The sequence below is a fragment of the Phocoena sinus genome, chromosome 10 (assembly GCF_008692025.1).
Source record: "Phocoena sinus isolate mPhoSin1 chromosome 10, mPhoSin1.pri, whole genome shotgun sequence".
NCBI classification, from domain to species: domain Eukaryota; kingdom Metazoa; phylum Chordata; class Mammalia; order Artiodactyla; family Phocoenidae; genus Phocoena; species Phocoena sinus.
The window spans coordinates 37,811,355-37,836,915 of NC_045772.1; the positions used below are offsets into that span (position 1 = coordinate 37,811,355).

The window sequence follows — 25,561 nt, forward strand, 5'->3', positions numbered from 1 at the left end:
ATATTCCATTTTATGTAGATACTACATTTTTCATCCATTCTTCAGTTGTTGGACATTTCAGTTGTTTCCATCTGTTAGCTATAATGAATAATGCTGCTCTGAACATTCATGTTCAAATTTCTGTGTGGACATATGTTTTCCATATTCTTGGGTATATTCCTAGTAATGGAATTGCTGGATCATATGATAACTCTATTTTACCATTGGAGACATGGCCAGACTGCTTTTCAAAGCAGTTGTGCCATTTTACATCTCCATCAGTTGTGCCATTTTACATCTCCACATCAAGGATGTGGTTTCTCTACATCCTTGTTAACATTTATTATTTATCTTTTTGATTATAGCCATCCTAGTGCATGTGAAGTGGTATCTCGTGGTTTTGATTTGCATTTCTCTGATAGTTAATGATGTTGAACATCTTTTCTTTTGCTTATTGGCCATTTGTACATCTCTGGAGAACTGTCTACTCAGATTCTTTGCTCACTTTTAAACTGGGTTTTGTTTTGTTTTTTTAGTATATTTATTTATTTATTTATTTATTTTGGCTGTTGGGTCTTTGTTGCTGTGCTCGGGCTTTCTCTAGTTGGGGTGAGCGGGGGCTACTCTTCTTTGTGGTGCACAGCCTTCTCATTGTCATGGCTTCTCTTGTTACAGAACACAGGCTCTAGGCGAGCAGGCTTCAGTAGTTGTGGCACATGGGCTCAGTAGTTGTGGCTTGTGGGCTCTAGAGCTCAGGCTCAGTAGTTGTGGTGCATGGGCTTTGTTGCTCCGCGGCATGTGGGATCTTCCCAGGTCAGGGCTTAAACCTGTGTCCCTTGCATTGGCAGGCAGATTCTTAACCACAGCACCACCAGGGAAGCTCCTAAACTGGGTTATTTTTTTATTCTTGAGTTGTTATAGTTATTCATATATTCTAGAAACAAGTACTTATAATAAGATACATGATTTTCAAAAATGTTCTCTCATTCTATCAGTTGTCTTTTCTGGACGATTTCACTTGAAGTGCACAATTTATTAGTTTTGATAGTGTATTAGTGAGCTCAGCCTGCCATAACAAAATACCATAGACTTGGTGGCTTAAACATTTATTTCCTCACAGTTCTGGAGGCTGAAAATCTGAATTCAGGGTGCCAGCATGGCCACGTCCTCTTCCTGCCTTAAACATGGCTGCTTTCTTGCTTCTCCTCAAATGGCAGAGAGACAAACCTCTGCTGCCCCTTTGTTTTCTTCTAAAGGGCAATAATCCAACTGCTATGACCTCATCTAAATTTAATCATCTCTCAAAGACCCCATCTCCAAATACCATCACATTGGGGGTCATGAATTTGGGTGGACACAATTCAGGCCATAGCAGATGGTGTCCAGTTTATCTGTTTTTTCTTGTGTTGCTTGAGCTTTTAGTGTCGTCTCTAAGAAGCCATTGCCTAATCCAAGATTACATTTTACCCCTGCGGCTTTTTCTGAGAGTGTTATAATTTTAACGTACTCATGGTTTTTTGGACGTTAGGAAATTGTTTATGCCGTTCCCTAATCTGGAAGTGTTTTTACTCAACAGATATTTTGTCTGGCTGACTTTTACTCATTTTTCATATGATGCTCCCTCCATACACATACCCACTACAGGGGTTAGCTGAACTGTGCCTGGGCATGCTCAACATGCTGGTTATAGCTCCACTATAGCATTTCCCACATTGTACTGTAATTGCTTCAGTTACCTTTGTTTACTATGTTTTTTCCACCATTGTACATGTTGTAATATCTGAAAAAAATTACAGGATCTCCTGCATGTTGGACATTCAATAATATTTTGTGGAGTTAATAAAGGAATTATCAGAATGTCAATTTATTAATTTACAGTGAGAAATAGAATTGTCAAATAACCTGGTATACAAACTGAGCTGACAAATCTCCTCACTGCAGGAAACTACACAGAAAATTCAATTATTCTAAGAATATTTCTTGGTATCCATAGACTCAGAACATGTTACTGAACTTTTAACAGTACTATGTCATGGTAGTGTGTCCTGACAATTCCAGAACACACATACACTTGCCTCTCCCCCATCCCTGATGACTCTAATCCTTGAGCCTTGACTCCCTTTCAAAGACAAAGTCCTTAGAGGAGCTCTGCCAGCTCTTCTTTTCCTATGGCTTGTTTTTCTCTGTTATTTGGTACCATCATCTCCCCCTTCTCGCTGACAATTTCTGCTTTAATTATATATCAATACAACATAATAGGACACAAAGTGTTACTCTCTGAGCCCTGTTCCTCTTCTAAATACCGCACACAGTAAAATTCTCCAAGGCAGGGCAACACGTTTTAATATACTTTATAACTTTATAACTTTCTATAGCACCCACTACCACATTTTAACTCAGTGGATAGCAAACAATGCCATAGCCCGAATATTTTTGGTTATATAATTATAACTCTGTTGATTGCTAGAGAGACATGATTTAGTCTGTTTTATTTAGAGTTAGAGCTTTGTTGGGTTATGTTGGCAGATTTAAATATTCAGCTTGAATGCTATTTTGTGTGCCTGGGAGTGTTCGCCACAGCAGGTGTTACCTAACCAGATGCTAAAGCCTTTTAATTTAATACGCGGCATCTTGTCAAACATGCCTCCTGCTTTACACTGTCAGAGCTGTTGAAAATTCGCTTTTCCTGCCAACAGGGTTTTCGGTTGGCAGTGACTCAGCCCTGACATGCTTTAGCTACAATGCCTATTGGGCCAGGTGATTTTACTAATGTACTTAAAATGTTGAGTTTTAATAAATTTCCAATTTTTTTATGCACCAAATAAGCAAAGATATCTTTTGGGCATTGGTAGAGATAAAAGATTCTTTCCCTTTCTTTCCATAAAGCTGAGTCAAGATCAAGGACAAGATCATTAATTGGGTTATAGAATTAAAAGCCTTTGTTCGTCTGTTAGGATTTCCCTCTGGTGACCTTCTTCTCTCTTCTTCCATACATTTGATACAATAAGATCAGGCCTAAGGGCTTTTTCTTTTTTGGCTAAAAATACACTGGGAACTGGAGGAGGTTAAAGGGAAAGGACACTTGAAGTGGGTAACTTTAGTCTTGGTTCTAGGCCATTGATTTTGTGTTTCTCATTCCAGTAATAATAGGCAGAGGGCAGGATCTGGGAGTTACAGAAGCTACTCAAACTTAGTCAGAGGCCAAGGGGGAGGGCTCTTCATTCAACATGGTTCATCCTAATCACCTGGGTTAGGAAATCTATAAAAGGCTTTAGGCTGAAAACCTGGATTCTGGCCAGAATTCTTACAGGCAGCTGGGCTCCTCACAAACAGCATCTCATAGCAGCCAGCACAAGGATTCACTGAAAGCTCCTCAAATATGTTTTATCCTGTCATTTCATATCTGATGATAGACAATATCTTGAGAGTTGTGTAAGCCCCAGGGTAATGGTTATAGATGCAGTCAGAGAAGTGAGGAGAGAATAATAGCAGATAAGATCAGAGACATGTGTTCTACGGCACTTTAAAGAAGTTTTACGATGTCCAGAGAATTTCCTCATAGTTTCTATCTTTACAGCCATTAATATTATGGCTTAGTTTAATAAGAGAACATAGAGTGTTATTTGATGTGTTTTAGGTAATAATAACCCAATTAACTGATCAGCAAGAATTTACTAAGTGCAAAGGAACAAAGAGGTAAGTCATTTTCTCTTATAAAAATGTGCTGATTTTACTCTATCACAATACTTTTGATAATTTTTTAACATTCTAGTCCACTAATGACACAGTGGCCCTCTCTTCTTTATTGTTACTCTTGAGAACAATCCTGCTGTCCCTGATTTATCATTAGGAGTGATATTAGGATCTTCCCAAAAAAGAGGGAATGGATGATTAGCAATGAGATTTATGTAAGTGATATATTTGTCAGTTATGTGCCTCTCCAGTTACATTTCAGTTAACATAAAGAAAAAAAAAAACTACACAATTTTTTTTTTTAATTTCCTGAAGCATCTAATGAAATATCCCATCCTAATATGGAAAATTTGGTCTTGGAAGAAAAAAAAATTGTATGTCAAATAACTACATGTAGCTCAAAAATTACTGAGTATATATAATTTATGGACATCTATTGTAACCAGGACCTATGCTAGTCACATTTTTACTAATGTCTCATTTTTTTGTTTTACTCTAAGACTTTATTTTTTAAAGCAGTATTAAAGTCACAACAAAATTGATTGGTGGGTACACAGATTTACTATATACCCCTGCCCCCCATGCACGCACAGCCTCCCATGTTATCAATATAGCCCCTATCAGATGGTACAGATAGCCTCTCCTGTTATCAGTGTAACCCCCATCAGATGGTACAGTTCCTACAAATGATGAGCCTACATTCACGTATTATCACTTAGAAGTCCATAGTTTACATTAGGGTTTATTCTTGATATTGTACATTCTATGGGTTTGGAAAAATGTATAACGACATGTATCTGTCATCATAGTATCATAACAGAGCATTTTCACTGCCCTAAATATCCTCTGTACTTTGTTTTTTCATCCCAACCCCCTCCAACTCAACCCCTGGTAACCACTGACAGTAAAAATTACTGTCTCCATAGTTTTAACCTTTCCAGAATGTCATGTAGTTGGAATCATACAGTATGTAGTCTTTTTAGATGGCTTCTTTCACTTAGTAATGTGCATTTCAGGTTTCTCTATGTCTTTTCACAGCTCGATAGTTCATTTCCTTTTAGCACTAAATAATATTCCATTGTATGGATGTACCACAGTTTATTTATCCTTTTACCTATTGAAGGACATTTTGGTTGTTTCCCAGTTTTGGCAATTATGAATGAAACTGCTGTGAACATCCATGTTCAGTGATTTTTGTGGATATGAGTTTTCAGTTCATTTGGGAAATACCAAAGAGCATGATTACTGGGTCATACGGACTAATGATTTCATTTTTACCCACACTAACCCAATAAGAAGGCACTGCCACCTACATTTCCTAGATATAAAACTGAGGCTTAAAAAGTTCACTGCTATTGGCCTAGATATTAACCTAGCAGCGTTTCACTCTGAAGTCGGTACTGTTTGGACCAAGCCACACGTGACTTCCACGTAGGCAGAGTATAAGGCCAATTTACCCATTAGCCACAATGAAAGCACCACTTAGACCTCATGATACTTTTAGGAACCCTTGGAAAAGTTTCGATTACTTTTAAAATTAAAAGAAAATAAATGAATATAATTCAGTCTGTATTATATTAATCTTTATATCAGCACAGCCATAAAATAAAGATTTTAATATTTTTTATGAACAGAGGGGCCCACAAAGGCAAAATTACATAGGGCCCACAGAAGACATAATGCAGTGCTGGCAGAGTCATCAATTTTGGGGTTCTGAAAAACTAAGTGCCTCTAAATGTGTTCGCTGACAATCTATGATAACATTGCCTGCTCTCCAAAATTCAACCACAAAGCCAAATTATGTCAAACAAATGTTGTTAAAGAGCACATGATACCTGGGGCAGCTCTATACACACACTGACAAATTAAAGTCTGGAAAGCAGAGGAGGGATAAGATATAAAACGGGCACATTTCAGTGGGTGTGTAGCAAGCGAGGCATGATAGGAACACGACTTGATGGCCAGCCTGAGGCTGCCTGACAGCACCTGTATTTGACTCAACAAGCATATACTTTTTGTATGATGCCAGTTACCTTGATTGGAAGATTTTTGAAAACAAAGTTACCCAGTACCTATGGCCACATCTATACCATGAAGTGTCTCTTGTAGCATGTTTGATTTTAAACAGACTTGCATCTCTCAGGTCATTATTAACATAATCTTCTTACATTAACATAATCTTCTATTACGCAGTTTTAGCAAAAAGACAAAACAGTTGTCTTATTGGAATATGGATACTTAAAAAATCAAGGGGACACAAAATAGTATTTGCATAACGTTTAAATCTCATTTTCCTTTTAAATTGGGCAGCGTTACTCAACAATTTCTGTGAAAACTCTAAAAGTCCTGTTGTGCCTGTCAAATTGTATTATTATGCAGGCAGCTCTACCTTCGAGCTGTCTAGCCCGGCGCTGACCATGAGGCACAGCGGTTTCACACAGTAATTTTGGATGACAGCTTTCCCTGAGCTCATGCAAGTTTAGGAGGCAATTATAAGACCAGAGGTCATTAATACCGCATTTGATTATATAACATGAGAAAATAGGAAAAAATATATGTAGAGAGGGAGGGATAGGGTATTGATTCTATGAAACAAATGCTTTTTTGCTTCCAACCTAAATGATTTCCGAACTAAATTTATAGAGACTCTTGTGAATTTATAACAACAAATATTCTGAGATATGTATACATACAAAAGTTAGGGAATATATTAAGTCTTTTAGCTGCTTTGTTTTCATCTCTCCAATGTAATACTTCTGTTATTAATTCTAGAAAGTATGTTCTATGGTGTGGAGAAGGAGATGGGTATCTTTATACATGTAAATTTATGACTATTTATATCCAAATAAATATAAATTTAAAATCCAAAGCTTTCCACCAAGTAATACAAATAGAATTGCTGGAAGAATTTTCAATTTTCAAAAGATGAGACACCAAAATATAGTAGAGTGGGGACACAGCCTAGGGAAGTCATTATAAAAAACATGTTGAAGTAATTAATTGTCTAATTTAAATGCTAGATGGTCAAGTTAGCATGCTTTCCTGCCATATGCTTTCCTCAGAGCTATTTTTGAATTGCACAAATGTTAGATGGTTGGAGAATAAACTTAAAAGATGCTTTTTTGTGGTTGGTGAGGGTGTTGGTGGTGCTTAGGAAAGCTGAATTCCAGCTCATCCTTTATTTTTTCTCTTCTCTTTCTGACTGATTTACACTCATGGTTTTTCAGCCAGTGCTTACTCAGATATATGGTTGCAGAAATAAGGCCATTGTCAGTTCATTAATTAAGTGGCCCACAGAACGCAAGTTTAATTGAAAGATAAAGAGTGTTAAAATTGTAATTATGATGAATGTATTGTCATAGATTACTCTGGAGACTACTGCCTGGTGTCAATGTCTTGAAATTAAAAGGTTGAATTCCCCTTCTGTCATGCAGCTTCTGCTGACTTGCTTTTATGAGGTGAGGACTCATCTATTAAGTCAAGGCCTTTCAAGCTTATGGTTAATGGAGAAAATATATCCTTTTTTCTTCAAATAACCTCCTCAAGTAAGCAACACCATCCTGAAGTGAGGCCAGGAAGTTAGTCTCTTTCCGTCCTTCCATGTTTAATATTAGATACCAGAAAATGCACTTAAAGATGAACGTGTATAAGAATAGAATTTTCCATATCTGTGTGAAGATGGGCAGCCTGGTAGGTTGTGGTGATTTACAGGGTGGAAAAAGGAAGGATTGCCTGAGGAATCTCTGAATCTATACAATGTTTGCCTGACCAGGATGTCTCTATAGAGTGTAAGTAGGCACAAGAACTGAATCAATCTGTACTTTGCCGGTATATCTTTCACTTTGAGAATACACATGGAGGGCCCAAAACAAGAGAAGTTTCTTTCCACTAAACTGACTGAGAACAACCCACTAACTTAAGGGCTGTTAACTGAAATACTAGCAGCTCAGGCACTTGAATTATTCAAGTTCACCCTTAGCTCACTTGCCAGCACTGACATTGTTGTATACTAGCCTGGGCCTTGCTAGAGTTACTTAATCTCTTTCATCCAAGTTTTCTTATCTGGGGAGAATAAGGCTGTCATGATGAATAAATGATATAACATGTAAAATTCCTAACAATATCCCTAACCTATAATAAGTGCTCAAGAAACGATAGCTTAAAGAAGAGGATGCGGTGGGTAGGAGAGAAAAGAGGTAACACTAAGAGTTAAAAATTGACCATAAAGAAACTTTGAATTTTATGCAATTTATGAGACTTGTAACTTAGAATTAGGAGGACACAGAAATTAGACGACTTGTGTTCGTTTGTAAGAAATGATGCTTTCCTTTGCTGTACTACTGAAACTAACACAACATTATAAATCAATATAATCTGATAAAATTTTTTTTAAAAAGAAGGAAAACAAGAAGGCAAGAAAAAAAATGATACCTTCAATTTTTTAAAAACTACTAACAGGAAGAAATTTATTTTAATTTGCTCTCTTTTTAAAGGAACTGCTGCTCTATGTCATGAGTTGAATTAGTACTGAGGGGGATTAATGTAGCTAGAAATGATTCACTCTGAGTAAAGTACATTGAGTGGTAAATGCCTGAAAGTGTATAAACGTTTTGAGAGTAGGGACTTTAACTTGCTTCCTTCACTGTCATCTCCCTAGCACATAGGGAGTGCTCATGTGAATGTTTGTGTGTGTGGTGTTCATGAACACATGCTAAGAAAGAAAAGGGCACTCCCTTCTGTCTGAGGATATTTCTATGGCACTGTGTGTCCTGACCACTCTTTAAAATTCCAAGAAAAAAAATACAGAGTGGGGAAAGTCATTTTGGTTATTGGGAAAGTAAGAATTTTGGCAGGCTGTGTTTGTGGAACAAAATGGTCTGAAAATTGTTGAATATGGTTTCTGATTGGCAACTGATCTACTAATTCTGTCTCAGTGATTCAAAGCAAACTCAGTTCTTCTTATAGACTCCTTTGAATTCAGACATGGTGAGGCATGAATGAAATCTTCCTCTAACATTTATCCTTCACTGCCTTCAGCTTCTGACAATACTCTGTGTTACACATAATGTTCTGTTTCTCACCTTTTTTAATGCGAAATCATATTTTTGAATTCTTTCCATGTTGTTATATAAAGATCTAGCCAACTTATTTTGCCTTTTACACAATATTACATCGTGTGTTTTTACTATATTTGATTCATCCATTTTCCTATAGATGGAAACCTGGGTTGTTTCCAATTCTTGGCCACAAAACCAGCTTTCGTCAGAATCTCTTATATTCTGATGTCTATAGTATACTTTCAAGAGCAAATTATGAACCTTGCATCATTTCCCAAATCCATTTGGCCATGCTTTGTTTCTGGGGAGCTTGTGGAAATACTGTTCTATGGAATATAGTTTGAGAAACTCTAGATTAGAGAAGTAACATATGAGTTAAACATGCATTTTTACTTTGAGAATGAACTTTGTTCATGGGACAAAAATAATGTCCCATGAACAAATGATAAATCTGAATGCATGAATTATTTAGGAACAATAGTTTTACTTCATATATGTGCAATAAAATATAGCAGACAGTAATGCCACTTCTGTGTAGAATGTAGTACGATATAATTTCAGATATAGGCAAATATAATATGGTATAATTTCAGATTTGGCAAAAACAACAGCTACAAAGCAAAAAGAATATCGGGCATGTTATATATTGAGCAAATTCTAACAATCTCACTCAGAAAAAGAAATAACTCTAATTAATTATACCTTTTAAAAAATGTTTTTGATATTAAAGTTAAAGTTTAGGGAAAGTGAACCATTCGCATATTGTTACAACAAAGATTTATTGAATATCCTTGATTTGTCAGAAACTCTGCTAAGTCCTGAGGCTATAAAAATAAACAAGGGGGCTTCCCTGGTGGCGCAGTGGTTGAGAGTCCGCCTGCCGATGCAGGGGACACGGGTTTGTGCCCCGGTCTGGGAAGATCCCACATGCCGCAGAGCGGCTGGGCCTGTGAGCCATGGACGCTGAGCCTGTGCCTCCGGAGCCTGTGCTCAGCAACGGGAGAGGCCACAACAGTGAAGAGGCCCACGTACCGCAAAAATAAATAAATAAACAAGGTAACAAAATTGTCTTAAAGGATCATGCTGTTTATTTGGAGATGAGTACGTAATTCAATTATTATGAAAAAATGCAGTAAGTGCATTGATAGACCTTGAACAAGGTATTATAGATCATTAACAAGGCAACCTGGTGCTTTAAAAATAAGTCAGGCAGATAGGATAGGGAAGAGTATTCCTGGTAAAGGAAATAGTATGTGAAGGAAATAGAAAATAAGAGAGATGAGAAAATGGAAAGGTGGAGATAGAAACAGGAAGAAGTAATCTGTGTCAGATGCAATAGACATACTAAGAAGAAGGTATTAGAGAGGAAGAGTTACCTGTAAGTCAACAGTGCCTGTAAGCACATAAACTAATATTTCTTCCTGTGTGGCACTTTGGTGCTGGGTTTTGAGTGCTTATTAGTGATGAAAATTCCTGATATGCCTCAAATGTGAATTCTGAAAGATCTATGAGGTCAAGTGCAACAACTATGCCTAAGTTATCTCCATATCTACAGCACTTAACATAGGGTCTGGTATGTGTAGATGCACAATAAATGTTGTATGTATGTATGGATAGTTAGAGAGATGATATGTTTGTATTAATTGCTACTGTTGAAAAATTTGATGATTTTCCATTTTCAGTGAGAAGAAAGCAGTGTTGCAGAAATAAAAGAGTTTTGGAATCAAGGAGGATTATTTTTAGCTGTGTGACCATGAGCAAGTTATTCATCCATGCTAAGCTTCAGTATTCTCATCTGAAAAGTAGGAAAGAGATGAAGTAATTCATATAAAATACTAAGTTCAGGGCAGAGCAAAGTGGCTTCTGCTCAAAATGGTAGTTGCTATTTTTCAATGAGAAATAAAGCTAATTCATTGTGAAAGGGCCGTGTTTTAGATGGTTTGGATTTTAAAAGTTAAAATCTGTTTAAATTTGATGTGCTTAAAAGTAGGAAGCTCTGAAAAGTTTTGTGAGCTTCAGGAAAATATAATTTTTTAAAGACTGAGGAAGGACAAATTAGAAGGGGAAAGACTGTAATCAGGAGAGGAAAAAAAAACAACAATCTATTTCAGTCATCCACTATGAAACAGATTATCTGGATTCAAAACCCAGCTATACCATTGACAAAGTGTCTAACTTTTGAAATTTTATTAACTTCTCTAGGCCTCAGTGATTTTTTTAAAAAGATTTTATATTCATAGAGCAGTTTTAGGTTCATAGCAAAATTGAAGGGAAGGTGCAGAGATTTCCCATGTACCCTCTGGCCCTACGGATGAATGGTCTCCAGCATTATCTGCATCCCCCGTCAGGGTGGTACATCTGCTACAATTGATGAACCTATATTGACACATCATTATCACCCAAAGTCCATAGTTTACATTATGGTTCACTTTGGGTGTTGTATGTTTATACGTTTGGACAAATGTTTAATTACATGTATCTGTCATCAAATATCATATAGAGCATTTTCACAGCCCTGAAAATCTTCTGTGCTCTATTCATCCCTCCACACCCCCAACACCTGTGGCAACCTTTCAACTTTTTACTGTCCCCATAATTTTTTTTTGTCCCCATAATTTTTTTTTTCAAGAATGCCATATGGTTAAAATCATACAGTAGTAACCTGTTTCAGATTGGCTTTTTTCACTTACTAATATGCATTTAAGGTCTCTCCATGTTTTTTCCTGGCTTGATAGTTTGTTTCTTTTTAGCGCTAGATAATATTCCATTGTCTGCATGTGCTGCAGTTTATTTATCCCTTCACCTACTGGAGGGCATCTCAATTGCTTCCAAGTTTTAGCAGTTATGAGTGAAACTGCTATAAACGTCACGTGCAGGTTTTTTGTGCAGACGTAGTTCTCAGCTTTCTTTGGAGTGACATTATTTTGGAATGAAATACCATGGAGTGAGATTGCAGAATTGTATGGTAAGAGTGTTTAGTTTTGTTTAGTGAGATTTTAGTATTGTGTTACAGAGTTTCATTACAATTAATGAGATAATTAATATAAATTGCTTGGCAGAGTGCCTGGCATATTGTAAGGGCTCAGTCAATGATAACTACCTTTACTGTTACTAGTATCTAGGAAAAGTTGATTTAAAAAATGCTCAGTTCATGTGATAGCATGGATGGAGGAGTAGGTACCGGAGAGAGAAATGTCAGTGAAAAACTGTAAAAACATTTGATGATTAACTCCAAACGAGGCATCTGCACCTGTTGCAGTCCTAGATATGCAGGATGTTCTTGTCTAACACTTGTTGCTCTGAATGGAAGGAGTACCCCATTTCCTAGTTCTCCACACTCCCTTTGGACTAATGAAGAAGAATCCTAAACGGTAATTATAAGTAATGATTATATAATTCTCCAGTTAAAAGAAAAAGGATTGCTAAATGCACTCCAAATCTGAACCATATAAACCTGATGGACATAGCCTCATCCACCAGAGGGCAGACAGCAGAGGCAAGAAGAAAGAACTACGATCCTGCGGCCTGTGGAACAAAAGCCTGTGGGACAAAAACCACACTCACAGAAAGATAGACAAGATGAAAAGGCAGAGGGCTATGTACCAGATTAAGGAACAAGATAAAACCCCAGAAAAACAACTAAATGAAGTGGAGATAGGAAACCTTCCAGAAAAAGAATTCAGAATAATGATAGTGAAGATGATCCAGGGCCTCAGAAAAAGAATGGAGGCAAAGATTGAGAAGATGCAAGAAATGTTTAACAAAGACCTAGAAATATTAAAGAACAAACAAACAGAGATAAACAATACAATAAATGAAATGAAAAATACACTAGAAGGAATCAATAGCAGAATAACTGAGGCAGAAGAAAGGATAAGTGACCTGGAAAACAGAATGCTGGAATTCACTGCCATGGAACAGAACAAAGAAAAAAGAATGAAAAGAAATGAAGACAGCCTAAGACATCTGGAACAACATTAAATGCAACGACATTGACATAGTAGGGGTCCCAGAAGGAGAAGAGAGAGAGAAAGGACCTGAGAAAATATTTGAAGAGATTATAGTGGAAAACTTCCCTGACATGGGAAAGGAAATAGCCACCCAAGTCCAGGAAGTGCAGAGAGTCCGAGGCAGGATAAACCCAAGGAGAAACATGCTGAGACACATAGTAATCAAATGGACAAAAATTAAAGACAAAGAAAAATTATTGAAAGCAACAAGGGAAAAACGACAAATAACATACAAGGGAACTCCCATAAGGTTAACAACTGATTTCTCAGCAGAAACTCTACAAGCAAGAAGGGAGTGGCATGATATATTTAAAGTGATGAAAGGGAAGAACCTACAGCCAAGATTACTCTACCTGGCAAGGATCTGATTCAGATTCGACAGAAAAATCAAAAGCTTTACAGACAAGCAAAAGTGAAGAGAATTCAGCACCGCCAAACCAGCTCTACAACAAATGATAAAGGAACTTTACTAAGTGGGAAACACAAGAGAAGAAAAGGACCTACAAAAACAAACCCAAAACAATTAAGAAAATGGTCATAGGGACATACATATCGATAATAACCCTAAACGTGAATGGATTAAATGCTCCAACCAAAAGACACAGGCTTGCTGAATGGATACAAAAACAAGACCCATCTATATGCTGTCTACAAGAGATGCACTTCACCTAGGGACATATACAGACTGAAAGTGAGGGGATGGAAAAAGATATTCCATGCAAATGGAAATCAAAAGAAAGTTGGAGTAGCAATACTCATATCAGATAAAATAGACTTTAAAATAAAGAGTGTTACAAGAGACAAGGAAGGACACTACATAATGATCAAGGGAGCAATCCAAGAAGAAGATATAGCAATTATGAAAATATATGCACCCAACATAGCAGCCCCTCAATGCATAAGGCAACTGCTAACAGCTATAAAAGAGGAAATTGACAGTAACACAATAATAGTGGGAGACTTTAACACCTCACTTACAGCAATGGACAGATCATCCAAAGGGAACATTAATAAGGAAGCACAAGCTTTAAATGACACAGTAGACCAGATAGATTTAATTGATATTTGTAGGACATTCCATCCAAAAACAGCAGATTACACTTTCTTCTCAAGTGCACACAGAACATTCTCCAGGATAGATCACACCTTGGGTCACAAATCAAGCCTGAATAAATTTAAGAAAATTGAAATCATATCAAGCATCTTTTCTGACCACAACACTATGAGATTAGAAATCAATTACAGGGAAAAACCACAAACACAAGGAGGTTAAACAATACGTTACTAAATAACCAAGAGATCACTGAAGAAATCAAAGAGGAAATCAAAAAATACCACAGACAAATTACCATGAAAACATGATGATTCAAAACCTATGGGATGGGCTTCCCTGGTGGCGCAGTGGTTGGGAGTCCGCCTGCCGATGCAGGGGACACGGGTTCGTGCCCCGGTCCGGGAAGATCCCGCGTGCTGCGGAGCGGCTGGGCCCGTGAGCCGTGGCTGCTGAGCCTGCGTGTCCGGAGCCTGTGCTCCACAGTGGGAGGGGCCACAGCAGTGAGAGGCCTGCGTACTGCAAAAACAAACAAACAAACAAAAAAAAACCTATGGGATGCAGCAAAAGCAGTTCTAAGAGGGAAGTTTATAGCTATACATGCCTACCTCAATAAACAAGAAAAATCTCAAATAAACAATCTAATGTTACACCTAAAGGAACTAGAGAAAGAAGAACAAACAAAACCCAAAGTTAGTAGAACAAAAGAAATCATAAAGATCGGAGCAGAAATAAATGAAATAGAAACAAAGAAAACATTAGCAAAGACCAATAAATCTAAAAGCTGGTTCTAGAGAAGATAAACAAAATTGATAAACCATTAGCCAGACTCATCAAGAAAAACAGGGAAAGGACTCAAATCAATACAATTAGAAATGAAAAAGGAGAAGTTATAACAGACACTGCAGAAATACAAAGCATTCTAAGACACTACTACAAGCAACTCTATGCCAATAAAATGGACAACCTGGAAGAAATGGACAAATTCTTAGAAAGGTATAACCTTCCAAGACTGAACCAGGAAGAAATAGAAAATATGCACAGACCAATCACAAGTAATGAAATCGAAACTGATTAAAAATCTTCCAACAAAGAAAAGTCCAGGACCAGATGGCTTCACAGGTCAATTCTATCAAACACTTAGAAAAGAGCTAACACCCATCCTTCTCAAACTCTTCCAAAAAGTTGCAGAGGTAGGAACATTCCCAAACTCATTCTATGAGGCCACCATCACCTTGATACCCAAACCAGACAAAGATACTACAAAAAAAGAAAATTACAGACCATTATCACTGATGAATATAGATGCAAATATCCTCAACAAAATCCTAGCAAACAGAATCCAACAACACATTAAAAGGATCATACACCATGATCAAGTGGGATTTATCCCAGGGATGCAAGGATTCTTCAATATATGCAAATCAATGTGATACACCATATTAACAAATTGAAGGATAAAAACCATATGATCATCTCAATAGATGCAGAAAAACCTTTTGACAAAATTCAACACCGATTTGTGATAAAAACTCTCCAGAAAGTGGGCATAGAGGGAACCTACCTCAACGTAATAAAGGCCATATACGACAAACCCACAGCAAACATCATTCTCAATGGTGAAAAACTGAAAGCATTTCCTCTAAGATCAGGAGCAACACAAGGATATCCACTCTCACCACTATTATTTAACATACCTTTGGAAGTCCTAGCCATGGCAATCAGAGAAGAAAAAGAAATAAAAGGGATACAAATTGGAAAAAAAGAAGTAAAACTGTCCCTGTTTGCAGATGACATAATAGTATACATAGAGAATCCTAAAGATGCCACCAGGAAACTAATAAAGCTAATCAATGAATTTGGTAAAGTTGCAAGATACAAAATTAATGCACAGAAATCTCTCGCATTCCTATACACTAATGATGAAAAATTTGAAAGAAAAATTAAGGAAACACTCCCATTTACCATTGCAAGAAAAAGAATAAAATACCTAGGATACCTAGGGAGACAAAAGACCTGTATGCAGAAAACTATAAGACACTGATGAAAGAAATTAAAGGTGATACCAACAGATGGAGAGATATGCCATGTTCTTGGACTGGAAGAATCAATATTGTGAAAATGACTATATTACCCAAATCCATCTACAGATTCAATGCGATCCCTATCAAATTACCAATGGCATTTTTTACAGAACTAGAACAAGAAAGCTTAAAATTTGTATGGAGACACAAAAGACCCCTGAATAGCCAAAGCAGTCTTGAGGGAAAGAAACGGAGCTGGAGGAATCACACTCCCTGACTTCAGACTCTACTACAAAGCTACAGTAATCAAGACAATAGGGTACTGACACAAAAACAGAAATATAGATCAATGGAAAAGGATAGAAAGCCCAGAGATAAACTCACGCACCTATGGTCAACTAATCTGTGAGAAAGGAGGCAAGGATATACAATGGAGAAAAGACAGTCTCTTCAATAAGTGGTGCTGGGAAAACTGGACAGCTACATGTAAAAGAATGAAATACATGTAAATAAACTCAAAATGGATTAGAGACCTAAATCTAAGACTGGACACTATAAAACTCTTAGTGGAAAATATAGGCAGAGCACTCTTTGACATAAATCACAGCAAGATCTTTTTTGATCCACCTCCTAGAGTAATGGAAATAAAAACAAAAATAAACAAATGGGACCTAATGAAACTTAAAAGCTTTTGCACAGCAAAGGAAACCATAAACAAGACAAAAAGACAACCTTCAGAATGGGAGAAAATATTTGCAAATGAATCAACAGAGAAAGGATTAATCTCCAAAATATATAAACAGCTCATGCAGCTCAATATTTAACAAACAACCCAATCCAAAAATGGGCAGAAGACCTAAATAGACATTTCTCCAAAGAATACATACTGATGGACAAGAAGCACATGAAAAGCTGCTCAGCATCACTAATTATTAGATAAATGCAAATCAAAACTACAATGAGGTATCACCTCACACCAGGTAGAATGGGCATCATCAGAAAATCTACAAAGAATAAATGCTGGAGAGGGTATGGAGTAAAGGGAACCCTCTTGCACTGTTGGTGGGAATGTAAATTGATACAGCCACTATGGAGAACAGTATGGAGTTTCCTTAAAAAACTAAAAATAGAATTACCATATGACCCAGCAATCCCACTACTGGGCATATACCCAGAAAAAACCATAATTCAAAAAAACACAGGCACCCACAGTGTTCATTGCAGCATCGTTTACAATAGCCAGGACATGGAAGCAACCTAAATGCCCATCGACAGACGAATGGATAAAGATGTGGTACATATATACAATGGAATATTACTCAGCCATAAAAAGGAACAAAGTTGGGTCATTTGTAGAGACATGCATGGACCTAGAGACTGTCATACAGAGTGAAGTAAGTCAGAAAGAGAAAAACAAATATTATATATTAATGCATATATGTGGAATCTAGAAAAATAGTACAGATTAACCAGTTTGCAAGGCAGAAATAGAGACACGGATGTAGAGAACAAACGTATGGACACCAAGAGGGGAAAGTGGCTGGCGGGGGCAGGGGGGTTGGTGGTGAGATGATTTGGGAGATTGGGATTGACATATATACACTAATATGTATGAAATGGAGAACTAATAAGAACCTGCTGTATAAAATTAAAAAAAACCTGATAAACAGGTCAAAATGGTATAGTGCAGAAGCACTGGACACACAGTCTGGAGAACAGTGTTCACAGCATAATTCACTCTCTATGGGTTGTGAGCTTCATGAACTTCAACTTATATCTTGATAAGTCGGTTTCCTCAGCCATAAAATGGGAATGAGACTCCCTCACTATTTATTTAGAGAGCAAGATGAAATAATGAATGTGAAGATAGTGCCTGAAATTTGCTAGAAAGTTAATAAATGTAAGACTAATCTTAATATATGGAGTCACTAAATAGTTTGCTCAGAATCAGTGCCATGATAGTGAATTAAAAATGCAAAGTCATCTGTCACCAATAATATCTTGACTAATTTCTGTCGTTGGTTATGAACACATGATTGTTTCAGTGCACTTACAGATTTATATTTCCTTTTTTCACTAAGCATAAAAGCATTTTTCTCTATTATAGAAAGTTTTGATGACAAATACGTAGCAGAAAGCTAAAAACAAAATTCACTGATAATTTTACCACCTGGAAATATGTAATGTTAATATTCTGAAATATTTCCTTCTGATCTTTTTTTCTTTCTGTAGATAGCAAGCTAAATCTCTAGAAAGATAAACCAGATACATGTTTTGTTTAAAAATGGTATGATGTTAAATGTACAGATTTGATTAATATTTTGCCTTACAATATTCATGAGTATAGGATTAATTTTAAATATATATGTTAATAATATACAATGCAGAATCTTTGTTACTTTCTTCTTTTCTCCATCAAAACTATGCCATTTATATGAAGAAAATTTTTTTATGGAAGTGTTTATTGTTTTCTACTTGTTGCTTATTTCCATTCTCCACTTAAATAATATACTCAGAGAATATCAACATTTAAGCAGGCACCAATCAGAGGAGAAAACATTTATCTGTAATGCCAGCCAAATGTAACAATGAACTCTTTCATCTTGATTCTACACTAAGTCTACTCTGAGGTCTTTGAAGTACCCACTTGGTTTGAAGCCACTCAGAGAAACTTAGCACAATAGGTGGTTTGAAGCAAACAAAAATATAAACCCTAAACCTTTCCCAGCTTTGCATAATCATCATATTCATTTACTTTTTGCTAAATTTGCCTTTGTGGAGATTAGGTTAACCAAACCTGTCTCCTCATTTTGCTTTTCTTTTTGATCTTCTGACAGTGCTTTCCCAGCCTGGTGCCAAATTTTCCCAAATACTTACATGCATTTGACAAGCATCAATTTTATTACTGAGAATCACTGTAAAGAATTTAATGTTAATATGGATCTTTTACTATTTACTATTTTCCAAAATTATTTAAAAATATTTGTTTGTAAGTTGGAGTAACGGAATAGTTGAATTAAGTGTCTTACCCTTCTTTTTAAGCAAACTTTATTGTGTCTAAATGCATAAATTAATAAGAGAATCTTAGATAATGTTATCAACTCTTAGATACGTTTATTATTTTGTAAGATACAAGTGCATTCTCTTTCTTCCTCCTATTAAATAAGTAAACTTCTTAATCTCTAAATAGTATATTTAAGAATTTTTTTTTTGATTGTTGGTGGTGGTTGTTGGTTTTTTCTTATGATGTAGTATGCTCAGTCTAAACATTGCTATCTGGAACGAGAGTATGAGATCTTTGGAGTTGTTCACAAAATTAGCCAAATTTAAATTATTCTATATTATCAATATGCTATCATACTAATGTTAAATTCAATATGATGTATCTGATACATTTTGAAATATATTTTATACACTCATCTGAGCAGCGTATTATAATATGTATTTGTTAAGTACCGTGTACTAGCATTTTTTTAAAGTTGGACCCAAGTTAATTTAATAACAGCAATGTACATATAAATAACAGCAATGTATAGTCATCTAGGCCATGTTTTCTATTCTCTACACTCAAAAGTTTATATTTTGATTTTTTTTTCTTCCTGCTGGAATACATTTTTTTAATCTGGAATATGTCTTCAAAATTTTTTATTCCTCTTTCAGGAATTTGCTGCACTGACAAAAGAATTAAATGCCTGCAGAGAACAACTTCTAGAAAAGGAAGAAGAAATTTCTGAACTTAAAGCTGAAAGAAACAATACAAGAGTAAGTATAAAACTGCCTCTGCTTGGAATTAATTCCATGTATAGCTCAGTGCCTTATCTCTAGTATACTCATAGAAATATAGGCCTTTAAAAACTTGAGCAAGACTTTAAGCAGACGCCAACTCATGGTCTGTTACTTAAATTAAAGAAGAATTTACTGTACTACAAAAGTCAAAACAGGAAGACAGGAAACCTAAATTACAGTCTCGGCTACTAAATCATTATGTTGCCTTAAAAAATGTTAGTATTTCTTCTGGTCTTTGCTTTATTCGACTTTAAAAAGAAGGGTTGTATTTCAGTAGTGAAATTTTTGGAATAGGTTGCATTGGAATAGGTGGGCAATGATACTTCAGAAGCTGGTGGTGGGTGATGGGGGAGGGCAATGGGTTTGAGAGGGGAGCATGAGTTTTGACTTTGGGGTGCTATGAGGGAATGACCTAACATTCATCCTCACCTCACCCCAGAAAAATAACAATTTTTTAAAAGGTGTTAAAAACATAAAACCACTGGAACAGGACTCTCCTAATTAAAAGAGGCATACCTTTTCTATTTTAGAAGATCATTAAGGAGACTTCCAGTTCTGATATTGTGATTTTATGAACCTGATGGAATTTACAATATTCTGTTCTTGGAAACCCATGTATTTGTTTAATCTCATAACATTCCATGTAACATTAAAGTTTAAAATTTCATCAAAGATGCTATATTTTGTAGTTCAGAAGAAAAATTCATTAAATTTCATAAAATATATAAATCGCCATATTACCCATAAATAAGAGAAGTTTCTCTAGTAAAAGAATGTAGAGAAAAACCACTTTGGTGTGATTATAGTTCAATCTCAATGTGAAGTAGGTGAAAATATTTTAAGTGTTAGAGCTATGGCAGATTCATGCTGAGAAGGTAAGTTACAGTTAACTGTATATTCATTGCATGCTTGGTTTTAGAGAGTAATATAAAAATGACAGCTCCACAAACAGTCAGCTTGTGCCCCTGGAATGAGCTTGTGCCCATGGAATGAGAGATACCATTGCATGCATAATAGTTATATGATCAAACTCAGTTTCTTATTTTTCAGGGTCTTACTTTATGGTAAAGAGAATTCACAGGGTATGTACGTAAGGGATTGGTTTTCATTGAGACTTTGATGAGCCAATCACATGGACTGCCTCTTATAGGACATAACAAGAGCAATTTAGATCGTGTTATCAGGTGTCAGATTATTTTTTTCTGTTTCTTTCTCCCTCTATATATTTTTCCCACCCTTGATTTTTAAATTATACTTTTTCCATACAAATTTAAAATGTATTTCTGCCATGAGATTTATTCTGCCCTATTTCACTATTTTCTATTTTAATGCTTTAGGCAACATTCCCTAGAGTAACTCAACATAGCCAAATGTAAAAGCAGGAACAGGAAGCTAAAAATGGAGGGAAATGCAAACTTCTCAGTAGACTTCCAACTAATCTTATTTAAAATGCAACAGAAACTCTTTTATTAGCCATGTATGTATTTCTCCTTTATACAGCCCTTTAATCCTTTCTACAGCCCTATGAGGGAAATATTATAATTATCGCCTTTTTACAGATGAGGCAACTGAGCTCAGAAAAGGGCAGATCACTTACCAGAAATCACACAGTTAGTAAATAGCAGGGAAGGGATTTGAAAGCTAAGACAAACTAACTCCAGAGCCTGTGCCCTTAGTCATGAGGCCATCAGCACAATTACTCAAGTTAGATGCATGAAGAAACTCAAAGATTTACTACAGTTTAGGGGAAACATTGCCTAAGAGTAGACCACGGTAGTATGGAGTGCGTTATGCCTTCTTGATTGTGACTAATTCCAGAGACTGGGAGGTTTGGCAACAGCATCCTCACAGTTTTCATCACATTACACCCCATGAAGCTTGGAACTACCTGTCGTTATTGCATCTGTAAAGGAATTTGGGGTAACAAAGAAAGCAAGGCAAGCTGTACTTGAAATACCCATTCAGGAATCAAAGTGAGAGAAGTACAAATATTAAGTTCCATTAGGGTAATAGAAAATGAAGCCATTGATTTTTAAACGTGAATCATAACTACTTTGAAAACATGAATCAAGCTGGAAAACATTTTTCTACCTTTCCTAAAGCAATGATGTGGAGGATTTTTGTTGTTCATTATGTCAAGGAAAATAGATTTATGAAACCTTCCTTGTGCAAAATATTGATTATATAATAACTTCTTAAGTTACATTACCACCTCTCACCCTCCCCCACCACCCCAAAAATACCCAGGGCTGAAAATCAGACCACCTTCTTTCTTCCTCCATAATGCCCTATTAGATTGAGAACATTCAAATAAAATCATCCTAATGTTATTCATGATTATACAAAAATAAAAACTTCATAAATTGTAGTGGGTATTTACAGAAACATTCAACCAAGCTTTATTGTTTAACGTTTCCACACTACCAAAAATGTAGAAAAAATGATGAAACAAATTTTATTATTCCTAAAACTTCTCTGACCATACCTAGGCAAGTTAAACTTACAGAAAACAGCATTCCTGCCATTATTTCAACATCCTCAAATTGACTACTAAAACTTATGTTTTGTCAGAATTACCTGAATTAATTAAAAAGTAAAGGAAAACTAGAAATATTAATATAATTATTTCTTAACATCAGAGTAGAAAAGTTTTGTTGTTGTTTCATTGTTGTTTTGTTGTTTCAACTGTTTTTGTGCCTGAAGATCTCAAAGGATGGTTTATATTATTAACAGTGTTTCATAATGCAACTATTGTATGACTTTGAAAGAGAAGTTAGGGTTTCAAGAGTTAGTCTTAATGTCAGTTATGAATCATTACACTGTAATTTCATCTCATAGGTTATAAACTAAAAAAAAGACAGTTATCTTTAGTTCAAATGAAAGACTGAATTTGAAACATTCCTTACTATGCCTTTTTGTTTTGAGCCAGAATAATTATGTTAAATAAATGTTCAAATACAATCAGACACCTGCCATTAATAAAGAAAAGCTTCCCGTTCTTGACAAACCTGTTTATACAAGTTAACAAAGTCCCTCCAAACTTATTTCCTCGATGAGTAGAACATACAATCCAGTTGAGAAAGGAAGACCCTAGTAGTTGAAAGCAGGTGAAGATATGTGCGTGCATGTATGGATTCATGTATATTTATTTATGAAAGTGCTACAACAAGATATGACTGATACAAGAGTGAATAAGATAGGACATATACCCTCCCAACAGCTATTTCAATGTGGGACTCAAACACATACATAAGAAGACACATAGGTTATCTAAACCGTACTTGAGAGTAAAGGATGCTGAGTGGACTGATCATGAAAGCAATCAATTTGAAGGTTTTCATTTTCAGATGTTAGTATTGTGTTATGTGACCATATTACAGAGGCCAAATTAATTTACAGGGCAGAATGCATTTCTACTTGAAAGCTGTATGTGATTGAAAATAATTGCACACAAGGTTATGTTGAATTCATATCTAATGGAAAGATTTATAGTTTTAGAAATTTAGCTTAAAAATTCCCAGTGAGGCAGTATGTGTATATGCATATACAATATTATATGTTTGTGTGTATACATATATAGGCTGTGGTCATTTAAAGTGAATTCCAACATAGATGAATGGCCACTCACATGGTCCCTGCAGTCCTTTGAGTGTACCAAAGAGAGTGCCTTCTGCAAGATTTATGAAACATTCGATTAAAGTTTGGCTCCCAGCGAAGGTGTACAAAGTAGTAGAATGTTAGTGGCATCTTAGGTAAGTTCCTTTTTATTTTTATTTTCACTTGAAGTTTAAAGCTATAGAAACATGCTAGGTTAGGACATTTTTGCCCACATTCTCCAATATACATAATGTACATTCATTATTAGTTCAATTCAACAAGTACTAAGCATATATTATATAGAATATTTTCCTAGGCATCGAGAAGTATTCAGAATAAATTTTTAAGCCCTTAAGGAGTCTGTTTTATATGAATAAAAACACAGTTGGTTTTATTGTTATATGGATGAGAGTTCCTAATTGCACAAAACAACACAGTTTGCTATTTTAATCAAGAAGGCATTAATTAAAGCATATAAGAAATCTCTAAACTGAACTTTCAGGTACAATTTCTAGGACCATGTTTCTTAGCTTTGTAAGTTTATTTTACACCCCAAGTCCCAGAAACATGCAGCGTCTGCTAATACCTGTGCCAGCAAAATCGATGCCCCATGCCCAGAATGTTTCCTCATCTGGATCCCCTCAGAATCTGTCCTGTGCAGGGAGCTCTGGTTGGCCGGCTCTTAAGTCACATGTCTGCCACCTGGTGGTAAACATGCCTGAGAAGTGTTCCTTGAATCCTACTGTGGGAAGATGGCATTCAGAATGTGGAGACCTAGCAAACATGGAGGGTATATTCAAAAGATTTGGGGGCAACCTGAAATGGCAGTCTGCACTACCACCCAGATTTAATCATACCCTTTTTTCATATTAAAATTCTAAATAGCAGCAATACTGATATGTATCTATCCAACAATACAAATAGACTTCTTAAACAAAAATAAAATCACCCTTTATCAAAAAAGAAGGTTCATAACCTCTAGTTAACTGCATCCAGCTTCATGGGTTTCTTCAGTGTGTACAGTCTTACTCTCATTAAATCACAATCTTATCTTAATATTCTGTAACCTATGGACTACTTTAAATGTTCATCAGAATCAATATAACCAATATAAAATAGAGTAAAAGGGTAAAAATATAACAAGAAAATGGGAAAATAATATATACTATGTGTATGATACAATAAAAATAGAAAGATCCTATTTTCTCCAACTGGTTACAAGGTCCTATTGGCAAATATAAATTCCAATTCTAAACCTTGATTCCTGGACCTGGGTCTATACCCATATATATCAGGTCTGAAACTGAGAGAAACTGAACCTTACTTCCATCACTAATTCTGAGTGTATACTAATTCCAGGGTGATAGCATCCCAACCTATCAATGTGTTACCTCTCAATTTAAATTAAAATAGATTCTTCCTTGGGTCACTTAACCATTCTTTAGGATCATCTGCTTCTGAACGTGTGATAGCATGGTGAAACCAGGGCTGGGAGCATCAGTCAATTACATTAGCCCTTTCACTGTAAGATGAGTTTTTTTGGGCAGAAGTAATATTGTGTATGATAACAGGATTTTAAGCAAAATTCTAATAAGATGGTGTTGCTGGTAGAGGCAGAGCCATTAGATAAGGCAAATCCATATCCAGAAAAAGTTTTTATTATAGTAGCAAAAGACAGCTGCCTCCCTGATGGAAGGGATTTGATGTAATCTGCTTGATTCAAGATGAGTAGTTTGTTTCTAGGTATATTGCACCATGTCAGGACTTCAAGGTTGATGGCTACAGCAAGTAAATTGGCTATTCAGCTGGGGTGGTAACCCTATCAACCTTAATGATGAGAGGCCCATTTTGTCAGGTCAATGAATAACTTCTATCCCAGAAACCATGGTCACTATTTTATGCCCATTGAGCAAATGCTGTGGTGGCCAAAGAAATAAGTCAATACCCAGAGGATGAATCATTTTGTCTACCAGATTATTGAACGCGTTTATACCAGTGTGTACCAAAGATATAGTCCTAGTTTAGAGCTAATAGCCAAAACAGTTTTGTATTCTATTTTCCTTAGCTGTTACCATGCTACATGGTCACAGGTCCCTTTAGGGAAGATTTTCTGATTATCTATTGCTTTATAATAAACTACCCCCAAATTTAACGGCACAAACAATATTTTACTATACACACAGTTCTGTGGGTCAGGGATTCAGAAAGGACACAGTGGTGACAGCCCTTCTCTGCTCCATAAGGTTTGGGCTCTCAGCTGGGATGACTTGATGGCTAGTGACTGGTAGATGATTTATTTCTATCAGAAAAAGCAAAAAGCACTGATATATACTGTTTGTTAATTTCTGTGGTGTTAATACTCCC

At 36.0% G+C, this 25,561-nt stretch overlaps 1 protein-coding gene across 10 annotated transcripts in view; it reads left to right on the top strand.

The window, feature by feature from the left end:
• Positions 1 to 25,561, top strand: part of PPFIA2 (PTPRF interacting protein alpha 2) — a 473,113-nt gene that overhangs the window by 261,113 nt on the left and 186,439 nt on the right. For all 10 annotated transcript variants that reach the window (XM_032644985.1, XM_032644987.1, XM_032644989.1 and 7 more), the window contains one exon: positions 19,475 to 19,576. In XM_032644985.1, the coding sequence (XP_032500876.1) occupies positions 19,475 to 19,576 (102 nt within the window). The remainder of the gene's footprint in view (positions 1 to 19,474; positions 19,577 to 25,561) is intronic.